At 40.6% G+C, this 25,706-nt stretch overlaps 1 protein-coding gene across 2 annotated transcripts in view; it reads left to right on the forward strand.

Annotated features, from left to right (window-relative positions):
• Positions 1–1,472: 1,472 nt before the first annotated feature.
• Positions 1,473–25,706, forward strand: part of LOC101750690 (tryptophan--tRNA ligase, mitochondrial-like) — a 45,713-nt gene continuing 21,479 nt past the window's right edge. The window contains exons 1-2 of one of the 2 annotated variants that reach the window (XM_025151944.3): positions 1,473–1,591; positions 21,327–21,584. In XM_025151944.3, coding sequence (XP_025007712.2) covers positions 1,556–1,591; positions 21,327–21,584 — 294 coding nt within the window. In that variant the 5' untranslated portion in view covers positions 1,473–1,555. Of the gene's footprint in view, positions 1,592–17,682; positions 20,907–21,326; positions 21,585–25,706 lie in introns of those variants that run through there. The other variant, XM_040652752.2, reaches the window with a different exon arrangement.

The following is a 25,706-nucleotide window of genomic DNA, read 5'->3' on the forward strand; positions in this document are numbered from 1 at the left end:
CCTTTTCTTGCTTTTTTTGTTCATGACATATCTTTCTAGCATCCTTCATTAAAAAAAAAAAAAAAAAAAAAAAGAATGTAAATCACATTATGCAATGCACAATTTTGCATACAGCAATTTCTGCAATCTCATGTATCATTTATACACGCTTGAACAAGGTATGTTGCAAACATGCCCCATTTTAGACAGTACCAGAGAAATACAATAGCAAAGTACAATTCACCTAGCATCACACAAGAACTTTAGGACAAGTGGCAGGGAATAAATTTAGATTTTTGAAATGTATTCACTTCCTTTAATCATTCTTCCCTTTTACAGTCAGCTGCCACTACCACCAAACAACTTCTCATTTCTACATTAAGCAAGACAAGGAGGCTGTGGACAAAAACCTTAGAGGGACTACACACATCCCTAAGTTTATAAGTACTATTAACACTGTAGACCAACCAAGGCTGAATCCTGTGTAAAGCACTGCCTCTTAAAAGCTGTATGAAAATATATATTTTACTGCCTACAGCCCTACTATGGAGGTCTTTCTACCCACGCACCACATTACCCCTCCCTCCAAAAAATGCAGACTCTGTGTTCTGCTGATAGCACTATCATGCATTTTCACCGATCGCTCAGGCGTACCCCTAAGTCACCTCTTGAATCTTTTGATTCCAGTTTCAGGTTTTTAAAATATATTTTAACATATTCTAATTATGAGAATAAATTGAGTGATGGCCAAGTTTCTGCTGTTACTTACAAGCACTTGTGTCAAAGGCAGGTTCCAAATATGAATTATTCAGTATATTCTAGATGGCTGGTGACCCTACTGAGCAGGGTAAAACAAGGATTACTGTCGAAGAATACCATAGAAGTCCACCAAAGCGTCTCCCAGTTCAAATTTGACAAGTACTTTTGGGAAGCTGTCAACAAATCAGCCCTTAGTATGTTAAATGTGTGCTTCTCTGGTAAGTTTAATTAGAATGCTCTGTGGTACTAATTCAAAGATACTAAAAAAGCCTAACAAGTATTGCCTTTGTACAACTATACATATTAACTCCAATTCTAATGACCCTGAAAAGGGACATTAATACTTCATACCTATGACCTGTACCTTCATTCTTTAGCCTGTTATCACTGAGTCTCACAGAGCTTTTTTCTTCATCACTTTGCCTGAAACCAAGATCTGGTATATTGGTTGATGTAACATCATAGCATTTCTATTTAGGAGTTGTTGCAAAGCTTTCTCCTTAGTAATTACATACTTGCAAAGCAGATTTTTGACATTTTATGCTGTAGTACCATATCAGGAAATAAACGTCAGTTACGATCCAGTGTCACCGTAAAAAGATACCGCTTTAAAACGTAAAATCGCTATTAATCGCCTGCAGGGCCCCGCCACCGCCCCTCCTGCGGCCCTGCCCACACACTGCCCCTCCGGGACTGCGCATGCGTACTCTGCACAAGCACCACATTAGGACCTCATGCGCATGCGCCGACGTTTCCGCGCTTCTGGCCCGATTCATCCCCGTCCTTTCCCGCCTTCGCCGTGGCGACACCGGGCGGCATGATCCGGGCCCTGCACCGCGGGACCCTCGCACAGGTAACAGCCTGCCGCGCTGCCCGCAGCCTGCGCTGCGCGACGCATTCCCGGCCTCTCAGGCTGTGAGCTCGCAGCACTGGCCCTCCGCCGCCAGCCCGCCCTGCCGCCGGCCCTCCCTGCGGCTTGTTGTGCGCATGCGCGGGGGCTGAGGGGCGGTGCGGCCTCTTCTGGCAGCCCGCCTCTGGCCGGCTCCTCGGGAGCGTTTGGGTTACTACAGGGCTTTCCGCACGGCGCCGGGAGCCCGGGGGTGCGGGAAGGGGCTGAGCCAGCGAGGGAACCCTGGGGGCACGCTTGCGTACCCTGCCTGCGCTCGGTCAATGGTGTGGGGTCCCTCCGGCTCTGGAGTGCGGCTGGGCGGCACTGGTCCTTCCGTGTTCCTCAGAGCGTTGTCTCCGGTTGTCAGTATACCCAAAGGCGACGAGCTCCTGTCTTCCCCAGCACGCACATGGAAAAGTATCGGTGTCTGAGCATTACTTAAAGGATGGGTGTCAGCTCTCCCATCTTGGTATTGCACGGCTTTGGGGAGGCGCAGCAGTGTTCGACTCTAACAGGGTCTGTTGTGAATAGGTTTTGAGGAAATTATTTCAAGCTGAAAGAGGGGAGGTTCAGATTGGTTGTAAGGAAGAAGGTTTTTACAGTAGGTGTGGTGAGGCACTGGAACGGGTTGCTCAAGAGAGGTGGTGGATGTCCCATCTCTGGAGTCATTCAGGGTTGGTCTGTGCTCTGAGCAACCTGATGTAGCTGTAGGTGTCCCCGTTCATTGCAGGGGGTTTAGACTAAGTGATCCTTAAAGGCCCCTTCCAATTCACATGATTCTGTGACTGGGCTTAAAATACTTAATGCATTTTGAGTGTAACCATAAGGAATTTTCTTCTTCCTCCTATGTTAACTTAGTGTATAGGAGTAACTGTATCTGGGAAAAGAGCAATCAGTTGCACTGATCACATTTGGAGAGATTCCCTAAGCAATCATCCAGGTATACAGGAATGCACCCAGTGAGCGTGAAATTTGCTGGCATCCTCCTTCATGAAGTTTGCCATCTATGAGTTATTTGCTTTAGCAGTCTGGTTCTTTGTGCAGCTTGTTGTCTGACATTACAATGAGTGGAAGAATTAACGTATTAAAATAATCTCATGTGGATAATATTAATGTTGCCTCATCTCAGGGAATATTTGTTTTCTCTAGCTGGACACTTGGCTTTTTCATGAAAATCATGTTCCTATATCATCCAAATCCTGACTGATATTCTGTGTTTCTGAAATGGAACACTTCATCTGGAATAGGTGTCAGGGCAGATGCATTTCAGGTTGCTTGTGAGGAGAAGTAGGAAAAGTGGAAGATGAAATATGACTTTCATTTCCTCATTGTTGATGTCTCTGTGGCCTTGCAGCAAGCGTATCTATTACTCTCAATCATGAAATTGTAGTTCTGAAAACTTCAAGTGAAATACACAGTAATACACAAAAAGGTTGTGTATGTTTTGGTAACTCTGAGTAAGTTACAAGGTGCAGGCATGTATGAATGATGTCAGAACTGGGATTTTTAAGGTTACACTTAAAAAATGAGAGCGCATTTCAGTTGCTTATCAACACAGTTAATGGCATGCCAATGCCCTCAGCTGCCCTATTTTGAAAGGATTCGTCTGAGGAGGCAGAATGGGATGGAAAGGAGAACCTGTTATCCCACTGAAAACTTTCATAAGTAGTATTTCACTTAGTAACTGAAGACTTACTATGATTTACTGGAGGTTACTATAGGTGAGAAATAAGGTTTTCACATATATTTTAGACTTTAGTTGTTTCAAAAATAGTTCATGTATAAGACTACGCTGAAGAGTCTTGACATGGGGTACTCAATAAGCTTGTTAGCTGTTTCCATTCCTTTAGATGTTTTGATTTTACATACATTTTCCTAGGTTTGTAGCACTTCAGGTTTTGAATAGAGTGTCCCTATAATTTGCCGAAGCAGGCAAACGCAGATCTTGCAAAGATGCCTCAAATGACTCTTCATTTTTAGAAAAGGAACTCCAAAGCTGCATGAAAAGTAGTGAAAAGGTTTATATGTCTTTCCAGCTACTGGTGGCTCTTTGGGATGCACTCAGTATCCTAGCAGATAACCTCTCCTGCTGCCTACATGGTAGACAAATGTGCTCAGAGCGGACTTGGCTTTGTGATAGCTATTCTCTCTGACTTGAATTTCTTCTCTAGCTCTAAGTAGCTCATCACAACTTTTATCACCTGTTTATTGTTATCTAATTTACATGTGGTTTGTGTGTGAAAACGTACGTCCTTCATTTTATCCTTCAAATCTTTTAACTTAAAAACCAAGAAGCCTCAAAGTTAGTGTTGTGTTACTGTTTGTCCCCGGACACTCCCTCAAACAGCAGTAGAACTTTAAATTGTTTTTCTGTTTTCAAATTTGCAAGTCCAGTATGCTGTGGGCTTTTGTCATTTTCCTCTCACTATAAGTGCCCTCTTATGGCTATCTGGAATGAATTGCACTCTATTATGAAGAAAGAAAAACTGTCTTCCTGATTTATGCTGTTCCTATTGCCAGACTTCGGTGTAGTTCAACTACTGACAGCTTGGAATGCATCATGTGTTTGCTGTGTGCTAATGAAGAATATTCGAATTTGAAGCTGGAAATGTTTGTCTTCAAGTTTCAGCAGTATGTACTTATTGTTGCCCTTAAAGATTTGATGTTTTAAACATTTGGCAGCCCAGTCATAGTTATTAGAAAATACAGTTTCTGTGATTTCAGCTGTGTTTCATTGGAGTGTGCAGTCCATCAGGCTGGATTTATCTGGCTGCAGAAAAATTTCTCTACCTACTACACAACTAGAATATGCAACTAATATGTGTGGCTAAGAAGAAAATACCATTTGTTGGAAAGATTAATTATATTTTGAGTATCTTGAAATTTCAAATTCCTTGATTTACTATTCATCAGTGGGAAGTCATTTCATCAAGTTTGTTTCTTTGATAAGGCACTCTTAAAAGTAGTAACTAACAGGTACTTCAAGGAATTACAGATAAAATTATTAGAAATCCAAATAAACTGTCAGTAGGAAAATTTAATGTAAGGTAAGTCAGTCAGGTGTTGGTATATAACTAGATAACACATGAATTAGCAGAGATTTAGTGCTGTCAGCAAAGCTCTAGTTGTTGCTATCAATGTAAGTATATGCCAAATTGCATCAAATCAAAAGAAATGGCCATTGATCAAATCTAAAAAGATTTTAGACCTTCATTCCTAACCATAATGGCAACTGCTGGAAAAATCTAAGTATGTGAATGAGGTAAACATATGAACTGTATGCATACTTAGGTTAAATGGGAAGAAAACCTCTCTTGTCAGCAGTACTACCAATGCTTGTGGCTAAGTGCCAAGCGTTTTTGTACAGGTGTGAACTTATGCTATTGAACAGCTATCTCTTTTCTTCCCTGTCCCCCACAGTGGCCTTCTAATTTGATCAGAGATAAGTCCAGTAAGCAGTGTACGTGACCCCTTCATATACTGGGGCCATTTGACATTTTGATCTGCATTAATCTTGCTACAGTGTCTGAAACATGAAGTTTACTTCTGTTGTTAACTCAGAAAAGTTGAAGAGTTATACGGTCTTGCTTTTGGTTGTAGGTTCTCATGCATCACTAGCTGGCATTCCAGTCTCCCAGCCGGAATCACAGAATGGTTTGGAATGGAAGGGACCTTAGAGCCCATCCAGTTCCTCTCCCCTGCCACCCACTAGATCAGTTTGCTCAAGACCCTCATCCAACCTGATCTTGATCGCCTCAGGAATAGGACACCACAAGATTCTCTAGGCAGCCTATTCCAGTGCCTCTCCACGCTCTAGTGAAACCTACTTTTAGATGTTATTCACTTTCCTGAGGGTGTCAGGAGCTTTTGGCACCATTTTTCTTTTCTAGTAGCGAGGCAGTCATCACTGCTAACGTTACTGTAAGAATACTGTAATACCTCTATGGCCTTTCATATTGAGAGCATCATTTAAAGGAAGTAGAAACCTTTCATTTTGCTGCTTTTTCTCCTACCCTGGTCTTCCTTCTTTTATAGGTAAACTTTCCCTGACTCTCACACATGACCTATTACTATGCCAATATCGTTACGGCTAAGTTGTTTGCCTGATGGGTCTTGAGGCTGAAGTTAGACTCTTAGTCTGGCATGCTTTGCTGTTACCAAATCCATGTTTGTGGTTGTTTTTTTGGCTGTTTTTGAGCCTGCAGGTTTTTTTTTTTTCCTTCTAGTTATATTCTAGGGAATTACAAATTGATGCTAAGTAGAATACCTCCCAGGCTTCTTCTCTTCTCTTGTTATCTTGGGGACTGGGATGACGTTTGTCCTTTCTTGGTCTACTGATACTTTGCTGGCCCTCTGGGATCCTCAGCGGTTCTGGCCATTATTCTTAGTAATTTAAGAAGAGAACTTCAGACTAGGTGCTGTGATGAAATATGATTCATTTTTTGATGAGCTATTGTTCCTTCTGTATTCAGGCTACCTGATCACATCGCTGTTACTATGCTGTTGTGTTAATAATTGGTCATGTTTCATATTTTTTTAATGAAGATGATGGTGAAAAAGGCATTGAAGATTTAAAAAAAAAGTGGAGGATTGTTTTGGAGACAACCACTAAAATGCCTATTTTCGGATTGCAAATGAGATCTTTAATATGTTTATCTATAGTACCGTACGGGTTATGGAGAAAGGCAGTAACTGAAATCACCACACACTCCTTAAGGACATAAAAGATTGAATTTAAAACTGTAGTGGGACACAGAATAATTTTTAGTATCGTTCAATTTTTTTCTGAATGAAATGCAAACTATTTACAGGAATTCCCATCTTGAATTTTTTGCTGTCACAAAGGGGTCACTTATCCATTGAGGAAATTAGTCCCCACATGCATGTAACAAGCTGTACTTGTATGCAGGTTAGTGCAGCAAGGTCAGCTTCAGAACAGCCATTGAGGAAGTCGTACTCAGGTTGATGGACGAGCGGAGAGTTGAAATGCTAACCTTGGATTTGTGGTTGTGACAGTCCCTGGTGTGGCATCTGTTTCTTCTGGAAGCCTGGAGGCAGTGAAGTGCCTTTGACTGAGAAAAAGAGTAGTAAACACCCATGCTGTATCCTGGAGTCCAGTATCAGGTTGTTCAATATGTTGTGATCTATGGCATTTTTGGAAAGATCTAAGAGACCTGAGAAATGCCTTCCAAATAGGGTAGCTTCTATGTGAATTCGTGCACAGAAATTGCTACCTTTTTTCTTCTTTTTTTTTTTCCCCCCAGTCTTATTTCCTATCTTCCTGAATTGTAATCTGTTGGCTGTTGCTGATGGGCCCAGATATTTGGAGTTCAGTTACTCAGTTCCTCCTGAAACCACCCAGATTTAGCAACATGTTTCAGCTTCCGGATTAAACCTTTAGCATCTCCTATCCCGTTTGGAAAGGAAATCTTTCCTAATCATTTGTTTTGATTTTAATCACTAGGTAACTCGTACTGAATCTTCCATGAAGACTGACTTATCTTTCAGATAGTATTGGAGGTGTTCTGTATGCTAGAGTGAAACATTCAGGTTGTGTGCTGTTCTCAGAGGTGAAGGGAAGTTAGTATGCAGTGAGCATTTATTGGGTCTTCACTGGATTTGAGAGGACTCAGATTTCCACACGAAGCCATTAGGAATTCCAATTGTAGAGAGACTTCCTAATTTGCCTTGCTTAATGCTTTGTCTGTAGTAGATTTTGGCTACTGTTACAGCTGCGCAGGAGAGAGCCCCCCATTGTAGACAGAAATGAAGGATCTTTGAGGAGTGAACTGGCCCTATTCATTTCCAGAGTGGAGCTCTAGCAACAAAGTCTGGCAAATGTAGAATGTTTTAGCAGGAAACAGCCCTTTATTCTTGCATCTTGGCAGAGCTTGGGTTGAGTCCCACCATTCTTTCCCTCTCTGGCCCTCGCTTTGAGTCTCTTTTTTTTTTTTAATCTCTTGAGAGACTTCTGTTTTCATTAACTTGTTTTTGCAGAGTGACTTTAATGAAAGATGCTACACTGGCAGTCCTGGATGTTGAAGTTGTGCATACGTTTTTCTGATGTATACTGGACAAATGTTTTGTGAATTATACAGACTGTGGTGGATCACCTCTGTGCCTAGATCGCAAACGGGATCTTATTTTAATGCTATTTCTTTGGTGGATAGAATTTCCATTTACTAACGGGACAAGAGCTGTTCTAGACCTTCAACAATTACTTTTTCCATGACACAAGTTGTGGTTTATCCTGGGACTCTAGGGTTTGATGAACAAACATTCTGTGGAGTGAACTCAAATTACAGCAGAATCAGAAGCTGAAGAAAACTCCAAAAGCGTTAAGTCAGTCAAGTCACCTTAGATCATTGATTGAGTTCTGCTGAGGTTATAAGTAGTGAATTGAAATTGTTTTCCTTCCCGTTATTTGAGCTGTTGACTGTCACTAATTTTAACAATGCCATTCCTGGATTCCCTAGCTCAGACAATTTCTGTAGCAGATTTTATCATTTAGTGTTATATCAAGCAAATCTATGCATCCACTGGATACAGTTCAGTGCATTTTTGTCTCCGGGATTATCCACCTTGAGCATATGCTGCGGTTCTACCTGCGAAGGGAAGGAGGAATGTGAGCCATATACATGATTCTACCAGAAATAAAAGGTCTGTTTTTAACTTTTAACTTCAGGGTTTTTTTTAATTGTACTAGGGCTGGAGCTGTCACAAGCAGTGCAGAGTTTAAAGCTGATCTCATAGTTTCAGTGATGTCTGCATGATGTCTGAATAAGGAGTTAGTGTTACGTGCAAGGACTGCTGAGAGAAGTTTCCTCACATTCTGTACATTGCACATGGGTTATGTTGTGACAAACGACCAGTATGATGATGACTTTTTTGTAACCAGGCAGAAAAAAACTCAGTTATTCTCCACTTGTGTTTAGATGGCACTTCCATAATTGTACAAGTTAAAAATGTTTAATTACCTGGTTTATAGATAAGGAGTTTGGACCCTTACAGTACAAATTAGGAGGTGAATTCAGTGTTTCTCACTGAGCTTTCAAAAAGGAGTAATCCCAGCTATCTGTGTGTCAATTATTCAGTTCCTGTGCAAAAAGATCCCAAGGTTAAGTAGTGATAAGCTTCCATTTCTGAGGCTCAGAGCTGCTGTATAACTCTTCTGATTCCCAGAGGTATTCAGAAGATTCAGAAACAAAAGTGAGATGAGATTGTATCTGTACTCCCACTCTGTCAGTCGGAGTATTAATATCTGATTCTGAACCCAATCAGTGCAATCTTCTCACTATTGCTTCTGGTCACGTACTATCTGTGACAATCAAGCATTATTATACCTCGGTCTTTGTAGTGTTATCCTCACTATATGCTTAACTGTTCATCTCGCTTGGAAGGTTGTTGGCCAGCCTTCAAAAAAATGTGAGTTTCTTGTATCTTCACAACTTCTCCTTTTGCCGGGTATGTAGTTTGACATCTGCTGTGTAGCTGTGCCTTGGAAACAACATGTCAACATTTTCATGTTAGTAAGACTCAGGCTTCCAAGTGATATCAATGAAGATTCACATAACTATTTCTGATGCTTTTTTCATGCTTGTAGATACTCTAATATTTCTGTCCTTTGGCAGCAAGATTGCTAAATGGCTTGGTCTGAGCTTGTACAACAGCAGAAACAGTTCTTTCAGGGATTCTTCCTTAATCCTAGAAGGTCTCATGGGCATTCTCTTTTCTGCTTACCAGCATTGCTTTTTACATTAACATCAGCAAAGAATTACAGGGAGTTACAAACTTCTGATGACAGAACCACATTATTCTATCCTTCCTAAATATAATCTTTTTATAGCCACATCAAAGCTCCTTTCAAAGGTGGTCTTTGACTTCTGCTTGAATTGGGTTATCCATTTACAAATATTTTTCTTGAAATCACATACTTGCCAAGATGTGGAAAGACTTTAGTTAATAGGCATCCATAGGGTGCTTTCCTTTTGCATGGAAGAACAAAACAGTTTCAGACATTTCAAAGCCTCTTTGTTGCTTATGCAAGGGGAATGAAGGGTCCAGCCCTCTGAATTCCTTACTGAATTTCATTTTGCATCTCTGCTGGCAACAAATTAGCCCATGGAATTGCTACCACCAAGAATGCGTACGCTTTCTGCTCTCTATACATTTATACTGTTGTTTTGTTTGTTCTGTGTTAAGAATATATCTGCATTTGACATCTTTGTGGAGTTAAAGCAATGTCAGCACTCTGTATATTCATCAAGGATTAAGCCAGGTCAGAACAACCAAAGGTGGCATCTCTCTCTTCAGAGCATCTTTTTTACGATTGGCCACGAAACATAGGTTGTAAGTCTGTAGTAGAATACATACAAGAACTCAAAGAAGAATGGAGTATTACACATCTCTGGGATGACTGCAGTACAAGCAGCCTACTTAACTTACAATGATGTACTAAGAGTACATTTGAATTGGAGAGTTGGCAATTTGTCTCATTTCCTATGGGCCAGTTTGAGCCATACAGTTTAAGTTAGTGAGGGAGATCACATCTTTAAAACAAGTGTCACACAGACTTAGGCATCTTTTCACTGGACGTTTCTGGAATCATGGTGCATCACAAGTTGGATCATGACTACAGCATGCTGCAGCATGGATGCTGTGTGCTGCAGCTATTCTAATCTCAAAGACTATGTTATGCAAACCTCTATGTGCTGTTGTACTGCTACAAGTCTTTATTTGTATTGCTTTTGTTTTACATTCTTTAAATGGTTCATGACCAAGGGCAGACTGTTTTTTAACCAGCATTTGATTGTACTAGTGACAAAAAATGCTATTGCACATTGGATATCAGTCCTTCAGGAGCTTCCCCTCTTGTAAGCACAGAATATGTTCTATATACTGAATTTTTCACCAGTTCTAAATTCAGTAGATGCTTGCCTGCTTGTTCAAGCATAGGCAGTTGAAATCCAGATACTACGTGCATCCTATCTTCAATTCAAACTTAAATTCCTTAGGAAGAGAATACCGCTTCTACTGAGCATTTAGTCTCAGGGATCAGTGTTAGTACCTAAGCTGAAGCATCCAGATGAACTTCTGTCTTCCTGGACACAGGGATGTGCTTTGGCTGCATGCTCTTTGAGAGCAAGACCTGAGCATGAATGAACCTCCCTGGTTTTGTTCTCAGCCATACTTCATTCCTTGTTTGTCCTTTCTGTGGAAACAGCCAAACTTGGTGATTTTTGGACCAAGCTCTGCTGATTAAAATAAGTTTAAATGAAGTCTTAGAATACTGCCTTTCTTACTTAAGAAAATGGGTTTTTTAAATGCTGTCAAAGTCCTTGGTAAAAGTGATGGTTAAGTCTAAAGTATTTAAATTGATAAAGTTCTCTTAAGCATAAGCAAGGGGGGCCATTTATGGCATTTTCTTTGTGCATTTGTGCACTGTTACGGAATTTACTGAGACTCCCACATTGTAAGGCTGCTCAGTAGTCGTCAGCTGGTTTTAGAACTTTGTTTTTCAGCCAGTGACCACAACGTGGAAGTTTTTGAACAGCTGTATTAATTTTGGCCCTCATGTGAAATGAAGACAACTTCTTCCTGCTATAGGTAATTGCCTAATAAAATAATGGAGAGGAAGTTAACTGCTCTTTGAGTGTCTAGGACAATATTCTCAAGAAACATAGAAATTCCAAACAAAAAAGTATGTATGTATGTATATGTATATATATATATATATATATATATATATATTTTTTTTTTTTTTTACAAAGCATCCCTGTAGTTGTATAAGCAAAGACTATCAGCTTACTTCATAGGGCAATCTTGGTAGCATGCGGCCTCTTCGTTCAAGCAAAATACATAGGAGATATAATAAACTCAATTTCAGCTAGAGGTCAGAGGAGGAGAAACAGTGATCAGATGTTTTTAAGCCGTTTGGATACCGCTGTGATCAAAAACACAAAACTTCTCAGTTTTCTCTGAGCGGGAAGCATTTAGTGATGGGGATATTCTTTAGCTTTTTTCTTTTTAAGACTGCAATGTTTTTAATACTTGAAACGGTTTTGTCTATTAAAAGCAGATCAACATTTCATATCTCTAATAGCCTGTATTTATAAATACAATATGACCTTATGTTTTGACTGTGATGCCTGTCTCTTGCGGCAAATCAAGTGCTAATTCTTCACTGGTTGTTCTCAGTTTTATTCTATTAAAACAGCACACATTTCTGAATATGGGTGTCTATTAGACTACAAGCAGTAAATGTTAACTGGTGCTTGGCATCTTGCAGCAATGCACAGTGTTTTTTCAAAGCATTTCATTGTTTAGCTGCTACTTGTGACAAGGCCTTAATTCTCAAATTTTATTAAATATGAGTAGAAAGACTTGAAACTTGAACTACCATGATATTTAGCCTACCTAAGGAGAACTCCCTGGCTCCTTCGTCATCTAACTTCAACATTCACCATCCCTATATAAAATAATAGACTCGGGACGTGATCCCGAAAGTAATATGTTTAAGACAACGTGTTTAAGGCTTGTTTAAGATCTTGTCTAACTTTGCTCTTCCTTCCATTAAACCTCAGTTCTTTTAAGCTTTCTTCCTTCGTCTTATTTCTCAGGTCTCTCATTAGACTTGGTCACAATGATGTGGCCTTTTTTTACCAGTCTTTCAAAATGTAGACCCAAATCTTGTCCCACTAGTCCAGCAGCTGGGGGTTAGGGACAGGTAAGAGGGTGGCGGGCATGGAACAGGCTGCCCAGGGCAGTGGGCACAGCCTTGAGCTATTGGAGTTCAAGAAGTGTTTAGATACTGCTCTCAGGCATAGGGTTTGTGTTTTGGTGGTGCTCTGTGGAGCCAGGAGTTGGACTCAGTGAACCTTGTGGGTCCCTTTTAACTCGGGATGTGCTGTGACTCTATATTCAATAAATGGTTTGAGAGGTGGGCGTAGAGAGTTAAGGCTGATAGTCTGCTACTTATCTTGCACCATTTAAGCCCGTCTGCTGCAGCTCTATGCCTGTCTGTTCAAACCAGACAGTGCAGGAGCAGTGCTCTGTAACTGTGCCCTTCCAGGGTCTGCCTCTACTTCAGACTGGTGCAGTGGAATGCTCCTACTGGAAGGACAGAGTTGTAGAGCACAGCACCCAAAGAAATAGGACTATAATTAAGCTTTGTCCTTGCCGAGGAAGTCTTTGAGGGTGAGATTGGTGACAGCAGTTGGTGATGTAACCGGCGTACACTGAGCCAAGTGCTCATAGAACTTTCCTATTCTGCCAATGACAAACTCTGTTTCTTACCCTCAGACCTCTTTGGCCAGCTCTTCTGTTCTGTAGTCTCGGCATCCCCCAGCCAGTGTCTGTGTCACCTGCTCAACTCAGTGCTGAAGGGAAGGCTTTCTGAGCTCCTTGGGCCCGGGGGTACCCGCTGTGGAGCTGCGGTGGGAGCTGTGCTGTGGGCAGTCAGTCCTTGTGCCTGCCAGTACAGCTGCTGCGAGCACGTTGAGCGGCACGTGGGGCTCATAAAGGCAAATGGGAGAATACGGCTGCGGGACGCAGCGTACCACATGAAAGGATCTCTTTGCTTAGTCATCTTTAACGAGGCAGCATGAGAGGGCAGCCTAACCCCAACGCAGTTATGCTGCAGTCTTTTGCTAGCCCTAGAGGGCAGAGTTAAATTTATGGAGTGGGGTTAGTATATGCTGTAAATGTTTCTCCATTAAATGTGGTTCTCATTTTAAATATAAATATGAAAATGTTACTTGTGTTTAAATATAAATGCGTTTGACGTTCACGGAAAGGGTACCAGGCAGTGCTCTTTAAATCTTAAATTTGCTCAGTTTCTGAGCAGTGAGTTAATCCCTTCTTAGAAGGTATTTATCTGAGAACTTGCCCTGGCATAAATATGTTTTCTTTCTGATTTAGTGTTAGCTCTTTAATCCCTACTTTTAAGAATCAAACATGATGAAATGGCATTTGTACCAGGCGAATTTGATGTATTGCATCAAGAGATTGAGATAAATATATTTTAACGGCTTCTGCGCAACGCTTGTGGAGAAGTAATTGCTTAAGAGGCAATAAATGAAGAACAGCCTGTAGTACGTAGAGGTTGTAAGCTTCCCTTTTTGATTTCTTTTCCTATCTCTAATAACATTAACACTTAAATTGACCCAATTAGCTTTTAAAATATATGTCTTAGCTGGTAAAATCTGACTCTCTTCTGGGTCCCCTGCTTTTTGCTGCCTAATAGCTGGCTGTAGACAGGTTGTTGCTACGCCAAGATTAACAGGCCGGTGTATCGCTTCAGAAATGAGAGCTTTGAAGTTGCAAAGTATTAATGAGAGAAGTAAAAAGTCCTAGACAGATGCAGGAGTTGCAGTAGTTGGGAACTCGTGTCAGCCAAGGAATTTCTTTTGTCTCCCAGGCTGAGGCGAGCTTTTCATTTTGGTTTCTCTTCCTCCCTTTTTGATCCCTGTTGGGAGGATCTTCATGTTTGAAATTTCCAAATACCTAATTTGTGTGTTTTAGTCGTGTCTGTGTTTACTTAATACCACTCTTTCTTCCCTCTGACTTTCACGTTTGCTTTTCCTCTGCCAACTTTGAACTTGCTGCAGCTCAGGAGAATGAGAGCTAAATGAACCGCCACGGATAAAACTATAACAAGAAGAGCAACGTCTGCGAATGATCCTTTGCTGTTTCCTGAGTCGTTCCAGCCTCATTAATCAGTGCTCGCGCTGAGGCGGCTGTGCGGTGTGTTATGTCGCCTGCACAGCAGCTTCTCCGTCCCTTTCCCCCACCCCCTGCGTGCCTACCCAGTGGGGAAAACTAGAGAGGGAAGCCATCAATCTTGCCTGTCGTTCGTGTCAGCAGTGATTCTCCTCTCGACTTCCTGTTCTTGCCGTCCTGCCCACCACCTGTGTTTAGAATTAGCTCGGATGCTGTGGGCTGCGCTTGGCTCTTCACCTGTTCTGCCCCGACGGCACGGCTATGAAAATAAAGCAGGGAGCTAAATGCTATAGCATGTGAATGGACACCATTCGCAGCAGGGCGGGTTGCAGAGGGATTTCTGTTGCAGCTGTTGTTGTATTACAGCTATTGTAATGCTGCCATTGTCTTCTGTGACAGTGAAGTTTATACGTCTGAAATGTCTTGCTTCTGTTTCAGCCCAAAAGTGAGCTTGTGAGCAGGTTTGGTTTTTTTAATCAAACTAAACGGAAAATATTTGTTAAATACATTATATAGCTGCAGAGATGTATCTCCCATCAGTTGGCTTGCTGGGCTAAATTTACAAATAGAGACTAAAGAAATCAATAACTTAGAAGCTTTGGCCTTACCTTCAGTTACCTGGAGGATACAATCAGCAGAAGATTCTTCAGGAGTTGATTTGTATCTCTCTATATCTGGTCAGTGGGGGGTCTTGAAAATGTCCATCTCCCCACTCACTGAGTACCAGTAGACTGAAAAGCTGAGATATATTACCTCCATTATTCTAGGTTGGAATTAACATCATAATCTTATGGTCTGTTGTATTTCCCTATACTGAATGAAAAGGAGAAAGTGCTCCTATTGGCAGCTTTTTCCTATCTCCTTGAATGGATGCTAGCTTTTTCAGTTTCTAAAAGTAAGGAAAAGAAGGAAAGCTCACGCTACTTTCATATTATTGTAGCTTTGTCCTCATCTGATGTCATTTCAAGTGTGTGATGGCCATATTTATGTGGAGTTATAAAGAAGCGGGTCTTAATCCCTGTGAATGCTTTTACTTGATTTTATTATGTAACTCATTTCAGAAGCAGATGAACTGTGTTAGGACTGATCTTTACAACATGCGTGAGAAGCAATTGTTGACCATGCCAGATAGGTGTATCTACCTTCAATTCAGCTCCCTTAGAAATCCTCTAGCTAAACTTGACAGGCATAGCCAGGATACTGAGAACTAGCTTACAGCAATTTTGTTCATCTGCTTGCATCTTTTCAGTCATTTCTCAGCACTTTCAGAGGCTTGAATTGTTTTCTTCTTTTGAGTGGGTGCAGTTTGAGGCTTCTCAATCACTAGTGTTCGTGCTTTGTCTTCTGGTATGCTGACAGTTCATATTTGCCCGGGTCTTATCCCGAGCAATTAAAAAATAATAATAATAAATTCTTCCTGGTGGAGAATCTTAAAAAAAGTAATAATTTTTAAAATAAAATTAGTAACTTCCTATAATTTTAAGAGGCAGAGGTGGCTTCTTATACTAATAAACAAAAGAATTGCCCTTTTAAGCGTTGCAGATGTGGTGCTGAGCTCATGGAAAGAGGCCCTTATCATTATGGTCAGTGACAGAATGAAGTGTTTGCAGTGATGAGTTTGTCTGTTGCTTTCCACTGGATTTTTAGTTTGGTAAAAACAGTTTTAGATTGTGGTTAGTTGTATATTTCAGAAACAAGCGGGAAAATAACTTCTAAGCTCTTTTCAGAGTCTGCAGTGTTTAATTCAAAAGAAAGGCATGTTTCCACCGATTCTTTTAAAGAGACTACAAAGCATTTACATGTAAATTTTTAGGTTTGCAGATGTTTCACGTGGACGGTCTAACTTTGTAAAAGGTATTCTGTAACCGTCATATTGTCTAGATATCAAATGCACGTATATCTGAATAACGTGTACTTGGATTGTACAGATGTCTAAATTAGAGGCTATTAATGAAGTGAATTTGAGTCAGCTGCAAGTCATGGAATGGAATTGAGAAACTTTTTGTCAAACTTCTTCTACAGCTGCAAATAGTTTAAGGAGCATATGACATCCTGCTCTGGAGGTTGCAAAAAGCTTTTAAACACAATTGGAAAAGCAACGTGTGCAGCTACTAGCATCCAAAGCACTGCATGGCTGCGCTGAGGGGTTGTGCTGCTGGGCTGCTTGAAGAGCTTGAAAGCCTCTCTGTGGGCTCATCAAGAGAGGCCTGTCTCTGCTTTCTGAGGTGTGCAGCTCAGCCTGGAGAAGGAAAGGGGGATTTACTAGAATTGTGGAAGGGATTTTGCTGAGTTCTCTAGTTCTGGCACGCTTGCCTGATACATACAGGGAATGAGGGTGGATATGACGGCCAAAGTGAGGCTTTGACTCCTAACTGCAGCATGGCCTGCTGAGAAAAGCTGAGCTTTGGTCCAAGACAGCAGGACTGGAGTTTGAAGCAACCATCTTTTCCAGCATGGCTTTGTGCTTTCAAAATAGGTGTGGGTCATTTGGGCTGTTATGCTCTGGGACAGGAAAACAACTCTTAGTCCTGGTAGTTCAAGAGCACTTCCATGTTGCTGATTTTCCAGTAAAAGGAGCAGCAGTGCTCATTCCCTAGTGAAGAGGTAAGAGAACACGTGAACTTTAACAAGATGTTTTAGGCCAAACTTAGTTTAGAAATGCTGCTGGGAAAGACACTGCAGTGTTTGGAGTTGCTATGCAGAAGTCTTACTGAGAGAAAACAATTAATACGTGTTAAAACACTTGTTGGATACTATGCTTTTGACAGGAGTGTGGGTTAACATAAAGCACTAGTGGTGTAGGTGCACACACCATACGGAGTTAAACACAGGACCAGCAAACTCACACTGTGCTCGCTACAGATATGTGAATAAGTGAGTGCCCATGGGCTGAGGCTTCATGTCTTGTGGCTTTCACTCTGCCCTGCTGGGAAGTCTTCACTCCTTTTGTTTTCATCCCTTTCCAGCTTCGGTGCACACAGCTCCCATCTCTTCACATAGCAGCTCTGCTGAAGCACATTCCAGTGCTATGATTTCATGGTACCAGGCAGCCCTCCCCTGCCACGCTGCTCTGCTGCCCGCTGCTTCTCACAGGGTGAACAAACAGCGAACATAAACTCTCTCCAAAGGAGCAATGTTCTCTGTATATTTTTAGTGCTAGAAATTCAAGATTCATTTAAGGGTGGGTGCTTTTTAATATAGACTTCTGCTAACGCAATTTGCTGAACATCTCATGTTTTATGTTGTTGCAGAGAATCAAAGGAGTTAAAGATGAAAGACTTCTAGTCAACTGGTCCCTCAGCTAGGAGCCAGTATGGATTTGTTCTTTGTAGTGGTAGCCTAGCTAGTAGTCCTTTGTAGAGTGTAGCCTAGCTCAGTTTTTATTATTGGATTTACTTGTTCCTGCAAGTTCCATACTTTAAGTTAAGAAATTGCTGAGCTTTGACTTGCTATAATGCTGCTACTGTTTGTTTCTCGTGCTCGACTGATTATTTATTGCCCATACACTGAGCAAACCTTTTATAAGTGGTTGTTTACCGTTTGAACACAGAGGCACCATTAAAGATGTTGTGCTTGCGTTCACAGGTAGGCTGTTTCCTGGGTTGACAGAAAACTTTGTTCTCTATTTAAAATTGTGTCCATTTTACATTGTGCATGGCTGTTTTCTTTCCAACTTGTAGTGTGTCAGCAAATATTAACTTATAGTTTTACCCATCTTTAGTTAGCCCATCGTCACCCTTCAAATATTTTGAGTTAAGGCAGATCTTGAATGTGCAAGGTATACCGAGACACCAATGTTTTATATTTAGTTGGTGACAAATGATTTCAGACTGTCTGTTAAAATGTCTCTATTGAATCTGTACCATCTATTTGAGAATATTATACTCCACGCAGGGGACAGTTTTGCCAATGCAACTGATACGTTTGTACTGACTTAATCTACAAAGTGGGCAGTGGTCTGGGAAGATCCTGACCATGTTTTGGGAAGCACGTGTTGTGGGCACTGAGGCTACAAGAGAACAGAGGCTGAAAAGCTTTGGGCCTCAGGAGGTTCATGGGTAGAGCTGTCCTCCACGATTTTAAAGTGCCAGCTGTGTTTGAGTCAAGGCACTGGCATATAAGCAGACCTGTGTGGAGTACACCGTGATCTCAGGTTTCCGGTACAGCAGACACTTACCCCAAGGGGTAGAGTTGTTTGTGCTCTGAAGCAGCATGAGCTTCAGAGCCCCACAGGAAATGAAGCAATAACAAGGGGACATTTCACATGATAATGTCTTTGTCTATGCTACAGTCAAAAGATGTGCAATTTTCTGCACTTTTAATGCAGTCATCTAAATGTACTTTATTTGATGCATGTCCAGAGTAGATTTCTACAATGTCATAAAGTTTCTTCAGTATTCTAACAGTGCAGCTAGGATTCATTCTCTATGAAGTCACTGCAGTCAAGGCAGTAGTAGCCTCCTTACTCAGTGCCTCCTTATTGATGTGCCATGCCATCTGGGCAGCAAGGCATGGGAAAGAACAAGCAAGAAAAGAAAATACTAGGAGAACATCGGAGGTGCAAAACCACATGGAGAAGAAGAGGGGCTGTGAGCAGCTGTAGCTTGTGTAGAATAGTGTGGTTCAACAGGCATATAAGTAGGCAGTGGAAAGCAAGCAGCACTGTCGATAGAAAGGAAGGTGGGAAGGAGTGTCGGAATTTGAGCTGAATGAAGGGAGACAGGAACATAAGAGGAAATGTGCCCTGAGAAACAGCCAGTTGTTCTGGGATCCCTGTGGGTCTAGAACACTATCTCAGTAATCATCTATTTATATCTTGTTTTCTTTTCTGAGCTCTTATTCTCTTGGTGAACGACTGGAACATGGGAAGCAAAAGACAAATGTTATGCCTGTTAAATACCTGTTGCATTGCTTCACAAGTGCTCTATGTCCTTAACAGCATAGCTCTGAACCCTAGTGAATCTTGAGTTTCTACTAAGCTCCATTGCATTTATGAATGTTGGGCTTCTTTATGTCTCTTGCTCTAGGTGGCCTCGCTCGGCCAACAGCAAGCTACCTGCAGTCCTTGGGCCAGCTCGTAGCGTCTACCAGTGGTGATAAATGTGCTACTGTGGGTTCCTAGGTCAACAAGAGGTATAAGGATTGCATATTTTGTAATGTAGAGAAAAGTAGTATGGTGATCAAGGACCACATCACAAGAACCAGGAGTTAGAATTGCTATTGGAGGAAATAGCGTGATTTTTTTCCCTGCACGGACTACCTGACAGTTCCAGGGCTAGAGGTCCTCCAAGAGTACCTAGAAACCGACTCAGAAACGTACGTAAAAGTCAAACTGATATTTGGGATGGTGTGGGAAGGTTATTGTCTGGATTTGAACATGTGGGCACTTATGAGAGAAATTGGCATGGCTGCCAGCCCAAACTTCCTCTTACCTGTCAGCACAAACACTAACGTGTTGGATAAGAAAACTGTCTTGAGTTGAAAAATTGGCTTACTTTGAAAGCAGGGAGAATTTTTCAGCAAATTTTGAAGGAAATTGACTAGGCTTTTCTGAACTGTAAATCATATTTAAGAAAAAAAAAGTTCTACTTTGAAACACTTTCTTGGTCATTTTTCTTGAGTCTGCCTGAGTCAAAAAGAATTAAGGGAATGCAGTCAATTTGTAGTCCTGTTTTCAATAGTTAAAAATACTGATACTTGTCCTTGACTCTTACTGCCATTTTATGTGGTTTCATAGTTGAATTAATCTTTTTTCTCTCTTCACCACTCCCCTCTCCCCCCTCATCCCCCTTGCCCATACATTTATAACAGATTCACAGGATTGGACGCAGATTATATCAGTAAATAAATAATCTATTTTTAGTAGATGATGCTTATAAAATTAATCAGGAAAGAAATGATGCAGCCAGAGGTATGATGAAGTTGATGTTCCCATTGCACACCAGAGTCTGACAGTTTGTATTGTACAGCTTTGTAACTGGGACTGCCTGTTGAGGTTGCTGAGACCCTTATGTTGAATAGTCTTGCATACTCTTGTAACTTGGCATGTTACAAGCATTTTCTTATAAAGCATAGCTGAATTACTTTCTGAATATGGTGGAATTCTTTGGAAAGGTCAGGAGGTGATTGATCATATGGTGACAGCTTAGGGCTCTGAGAAATGGTCAGATGGAGTGCAAAGATGCAGGAAAACAAACTTTCTAAGATGGTAACTGTCACTTAGCCAAGTGATACATTTTTTTTTAAAGCTTTTTAATTTTTGTTCACAGCCTCAGCTTCTTCATCTTTATTTCTTTTTTCTCTGTGAACTCCCTTCAGATGCTCATATTTTACTGGTACTGGTGTATCAATGCAATCCTAAGCTGTGGTAATGCTTCTTTACAGAGCCCTTTAGAAACTCTCCTGCTGCCAAGATGAGTAGTTTCAAGACTTTGATGGTCTTGACTTCTGAGTCAAGAAGTAGCTTTCTTTCAGGAAGCACTCCAAATGTTCTTTGCAGCTAGCATAATAAGACTACAGTGTTCATGGGAGTTAAGATGGCAATCAACTTGGATATTATGTATGTTTATAATAAAAATGTTCTCTTTGTTGTGTATCAGTATCAGAGTGGACAATGTATTAAAGAGAAACACAAAGCAAAAAGAGTGAAAAAAGATGAATCTACCACTTGGTTTCTGAAACCTAGTATTCACTGATCTTGTTTATAGCTGTGTTAGTTTGCATCTGTAGTCTGATTTCTTAAAATTGGGCTCATTGTCAGTCTCTGAGGTAAGACAGCATATTTTGACTGACTTACTGCACTTACTTTTAGGCATCCCTAGGTAGGGCTTTCTCATGCATTGGGAAGCAGAAAGAAGGGACAAGTGTAAGTAAGGCTTTATTAATGACTTAAAAATATAAGAACCCTTAAGTGTGTGTGTGTGTGTGTGTGTATATATGTATTTATGCTTCTGTTAATTTTACCTCTACTTTCTAACAGAATATGGTAACAGATCGGATTTTCTCTGGTATCCAGCCAACTGGGACGCCTCATCTTGGTAACTACCTTGGAGCTATTCAGAACTGGGTGAATCTGCAGGAAAAGTACAACTCAGTGTTATACAGCATTATGGACCTGCACTCTCTCACCATGCCCAAGGAGCCAGCTGTCCTCCGACAAAACATACTGGACACCACTGCTGCCATCCTCGCTTGTGGGATTGACCCAAAGAAGTGCTTCCTGTTCCGACAGTCACTGGTTAGTGCTCGTTATGTTAAAATTGTTTCTGATTAAGTGGCTTTCCAGATATGTTAATGAATGAACATAGCATTATTACCAAATTCCTTTATCTTGTCTGTGTTCGTGGTCCTGGAAAATGTTAGCTGAAACTATGATCAAGAAGTCTGGAGAGAAGTATGTTCTAAGTTTCTCAGACAGAGTAAGATCCCTGTGCATGTGTGATGGATACCAGGTGCCCACCACAGTGTTCTCTCATTCCTCTTCCTCAACAAGACTCCTAGCTGCTGCTGCACAACATTGAGTCTTCCCCTTTCTTAAATCTGCTCTCCCAGAGGCACGCCCAGTGTCACTTATAGCTCAGCTTTGGATATTTTGCTCAAGTTCCTTTTGGAGCAACTGGAGCTAGCTCTGATCTAATATGGGGCAGCTACTGGGCTCTGCTCACAGGGGCCATCCCTGCAGCCCCACTGCCACCAAAACCTTGCCATGTAAAACCAACACAGCATGTTCTGAATAACGCACTGGAAAGACCTGTTAAGTATTAATTTAGCTCCGTAGGTTTCACTTTGGTCATGAAGGGTTAATGTTTAAATGCATAAACATAGTCTGTACAACCATAAGGGCAAGTAAAACACGTCTTTGTTTTTGTACTGGCATTTACCACTCAATCTGCTAGCAGCACAGTATCTACTACGAGTGATTGGCGTGGGATGTTTTGTGTCAGTTACACATCATAATTACTGTAGGAAGTTCAGTCTTCTCTGGGATTTTTCCCCTCTTTTAATGTAACCTCCTTTTCATACACGCCTTTTTTTCAACCTGAGCTAGGTAACTTCTAGTGAAATACTTGCTTCTTCATCTAGTCACCCTATGGAGTACTGGACTTACCTTCTTACTTGGTACATGTCAGCCTGTGCTGCATGCTGCATTTTCCTAGAACATAGCTTAATTTCTTGCCTCATTAACTTTCTGTAAACTGGCAAACTTCTGCAGTTTCCCACAGAGGCAGATGTGTCATAGCTTTTGCTGTTGTGAAGACATCTTTAAACAGACATCCAACTTGCAATAGTACTGCAAAGGTGATGTACGGAGGGTCTGAATTTTATCAATGAGAGATGAAACCCAGCCATTACATTTCTCCTTTGAACATGATTCTTTACCAACAGTTTTCTGTTGTTGTTAAACTGCAAATGATAATCATGACTCCATCTCCTTGGTGGATTTCGAATTGATGAAGACAGATCCACTTCCTGCTTTGCTTTTTCCTTTGTATTAGAAAACAAATCTCAGTGCATTAACACACAATTCCAATGGAGATGTGATTAATTTAACCTTTTTCAAATCTGCTCATCACTTTCATTTAAAAGTTCGAGTTTCAACTTGGCTCTAATCAGTCTTAATCTCATCCACGTTGTTGCTGACATTAACTGGAATCTCAGTATGAGTTACAAGCCAGTAAATAGTACAGTAAAAACCAGTCTGGACTGTTTTTTGTTTGTTTTTTTTTTTAAAGTAGCTGAACAATTCATTTAGTTACTGAACTAACTGGTCAGTAACTAAATACACAACTGAGGACTCTTAGGTGTGAAAGAGAGAAGAGAAATGATTTGCAGGTTGTGGTTAGAGAGGAATGAAAAGATTTTTTTATAAAACTGAAGGTGGTATGGAGAAAATAGATAAGGAAAAACCTTTTTATCCACTGAAGCACATAAACTAACATATCAAACTGAAGTTATTAAATACAGTAATGAACAGGTGTCAAAATAAGTGAACATCTACTCAATTCAGCACAAGCATAAAAGTGTTGCATGTCTTGAAACTCGTAATTAGGCTGTGGAACTTCTTGGCACAGGATACAGTGCAGTCTGAAATGTATTCAGGAAAGGACTGAATGAATTAACTTGAAAAATCTGTTGGGCACTGTTATGTACCTGAGGTGCCACTTCTGTAGGAAGTGCCACCAAAGTTAATTCTATTTTATGTTATGATATGCTGGCTGGTCTTTGTTAAATGTACTACCTTTTGTCCTAATTTTTCTGGGCTCCCTTGTTTGACCAGATATATTTTTTCTTGTTATTTAATCTAAAGCATTACGTGTTTGCTTTCTACAGTTTGATGTTTTGAACGATGTTCTTACTAGTACTCACCACAAGTGTATCGGTACAGCTTTCAGAAGTGGCTGATTTTTGCAGGTTTTTGTAAGCTTGTTGTCATACTGCAAACAGCACAACTATACCAGTTGTTTATGAATCCAGACCATTCCGTTAGGTTCAGGCCGCAGTGAAGTTGCCTTCCCAAAAGCAAGTCTTGAAGCTGTTTGTGGGGGTCAGGTATACACAGAGATGTACTTTGGCCTGTTACGGTTGCATTAACAGGACCAGACGTGTCTCTGGAAGCAATTAAAAGGGATATCTGCATGTAGCTGCTGATGCGAGGAAAGGAGACAGGAACACTGCTGATGTGATAATTGTGTTAGTATGATAAAGAAATAGCAAGCTATGGAATGACATAATATTAAAATGATTGTTCTGCTGCATAAAGTTCTGAGATTGGCTGTAGCTATTGCTAATTAAGAGTTTATTGCTTGACTTTCTGGTTGGTAATTACTACTTAAAAAAAAAAAGTTTGTCTGTTTATCACAAAGTGCTACCACAGTTACTTCTAATTAAAACTTCAGTTCATTTTTTGATAAGCCCCATGCAATTACGTGATTATGAAATGCAAACTTGGTTTTAATCACTGAAACCAGCTACAAGTAATGACTGGAAGCACCCTACTTCGTTAGCAGTAAGAGCAGAATGAAATTCTTGCACTGCAAAAATATGCAGTAAGGGCAAGCTCTTATTAAGAGAATTGGTCATACAGTTACTATTGCAAATTATCCTGCATCCTTTTATGTTCTCTGGATCAAACTGGGCAGGAATGGTCTAGAGCTGCTGAAGAGAGTTCTTTCTTTTAGCTTACTCTTTCTGTTCTTTCTCTTGCTTCTTGTGTTGCTTCCCTGGAATATGTTTGCCATATGTGGAAAAAAAATATATCGATTACCTTGCTTTTCCAAAAGCTTGTGCATTTGGTAAGGGTTTCACTGTCAGTAGCCTTTTCTTTACAGCATAGTTTATGCAGATCAAATCTTTAATCCAGAGCTATCTGAAATACCTCTAAAGTTTTCCCATATTTTATCATAATTTCCAATCCAAGCAGGAGGCAAAAGGCTGAACAATATTAAACACAAATTGACTATTGGGGAAAAAAAGTAAAATCAGAAGAGAAAGCTCTGAATTTTACAGTAGATCCAAAAGGTATTGCAATGGTGAGGATACAGGTTACCTTTGAGTCCCAGAACTGATTTCTGTAATGTCCATGCTTTGCAAGTAAGAGGAATGATCAGCTGATTTTTATATTACTTTGAAGGCATATGGCATCTGTTCTTGTTTACATGTATACAGCTCAGTTATCTCCAAATGAAAACTAGCTATGTATGCTTCAGGATTTTGTAAATTACTGTTTTTCATGACACACATAAACAGAAACTAAATGGCTGTCTGAATGTTTGTCTATGTACACATACATATCTGTTCCCTAAATGCCTCCTACACTTTATATTAATTTGATCTCCATCTTTTAGAAGCAGTGGCTAGAATGAACAGGTGATGAGAACTTGGAAGTATTTAGAAACTATAAAGACGATGGTGAATATTTAGGACTGTGCTTAGAGCCATGCTATCTGTGAAGAGTTATAAGCTAGCATATCTAGTTAAAGTGTCTAAGAAAACAACTGTGGCATATGCTGAACACTAGAATGGCTCCCAGTGAGCAAAGCACCTTCATTACAGTTTGTTTGTTTGTTTTTTAATTACGTTTTCCTAGGTGGGAAGACAAGTCATGGGAGAGAGACAATTTCTGTAAAAATTAAATTGCATATTTCAAAATTACACATTTTGATTCAGACCACAGCTGCCAGATACATGAAACCCTCTTTCCTCTTGCAGAAAACCATGTCAGGATACATACTGAGTATCTGCCTTTGCCTACCAGGCATGAAAGAGAAGTAACAGAATAATGACTTATGCAACGTATCCCGAGAATACTATAAAAGAGAAGAAATTTATTCCTTAAATTGTACCATAACTGATAAAAGCT

This window comes from Gallus gallus, chromosome 1 (genome assembly GCF_016699485.2).
Source record: "Gallus gallus isolate bGalGal1 chromosome 1, bGalGal1.mat.broiler.GRCg7b, whole genome shotgun sequence".
In the NCBI taxonomy this organism is placed as follows: Eukaryota; Metazoa; Chordata; class Aves; order Galliformes; family Phasianidae; genus Gallus; species Gallus gallus.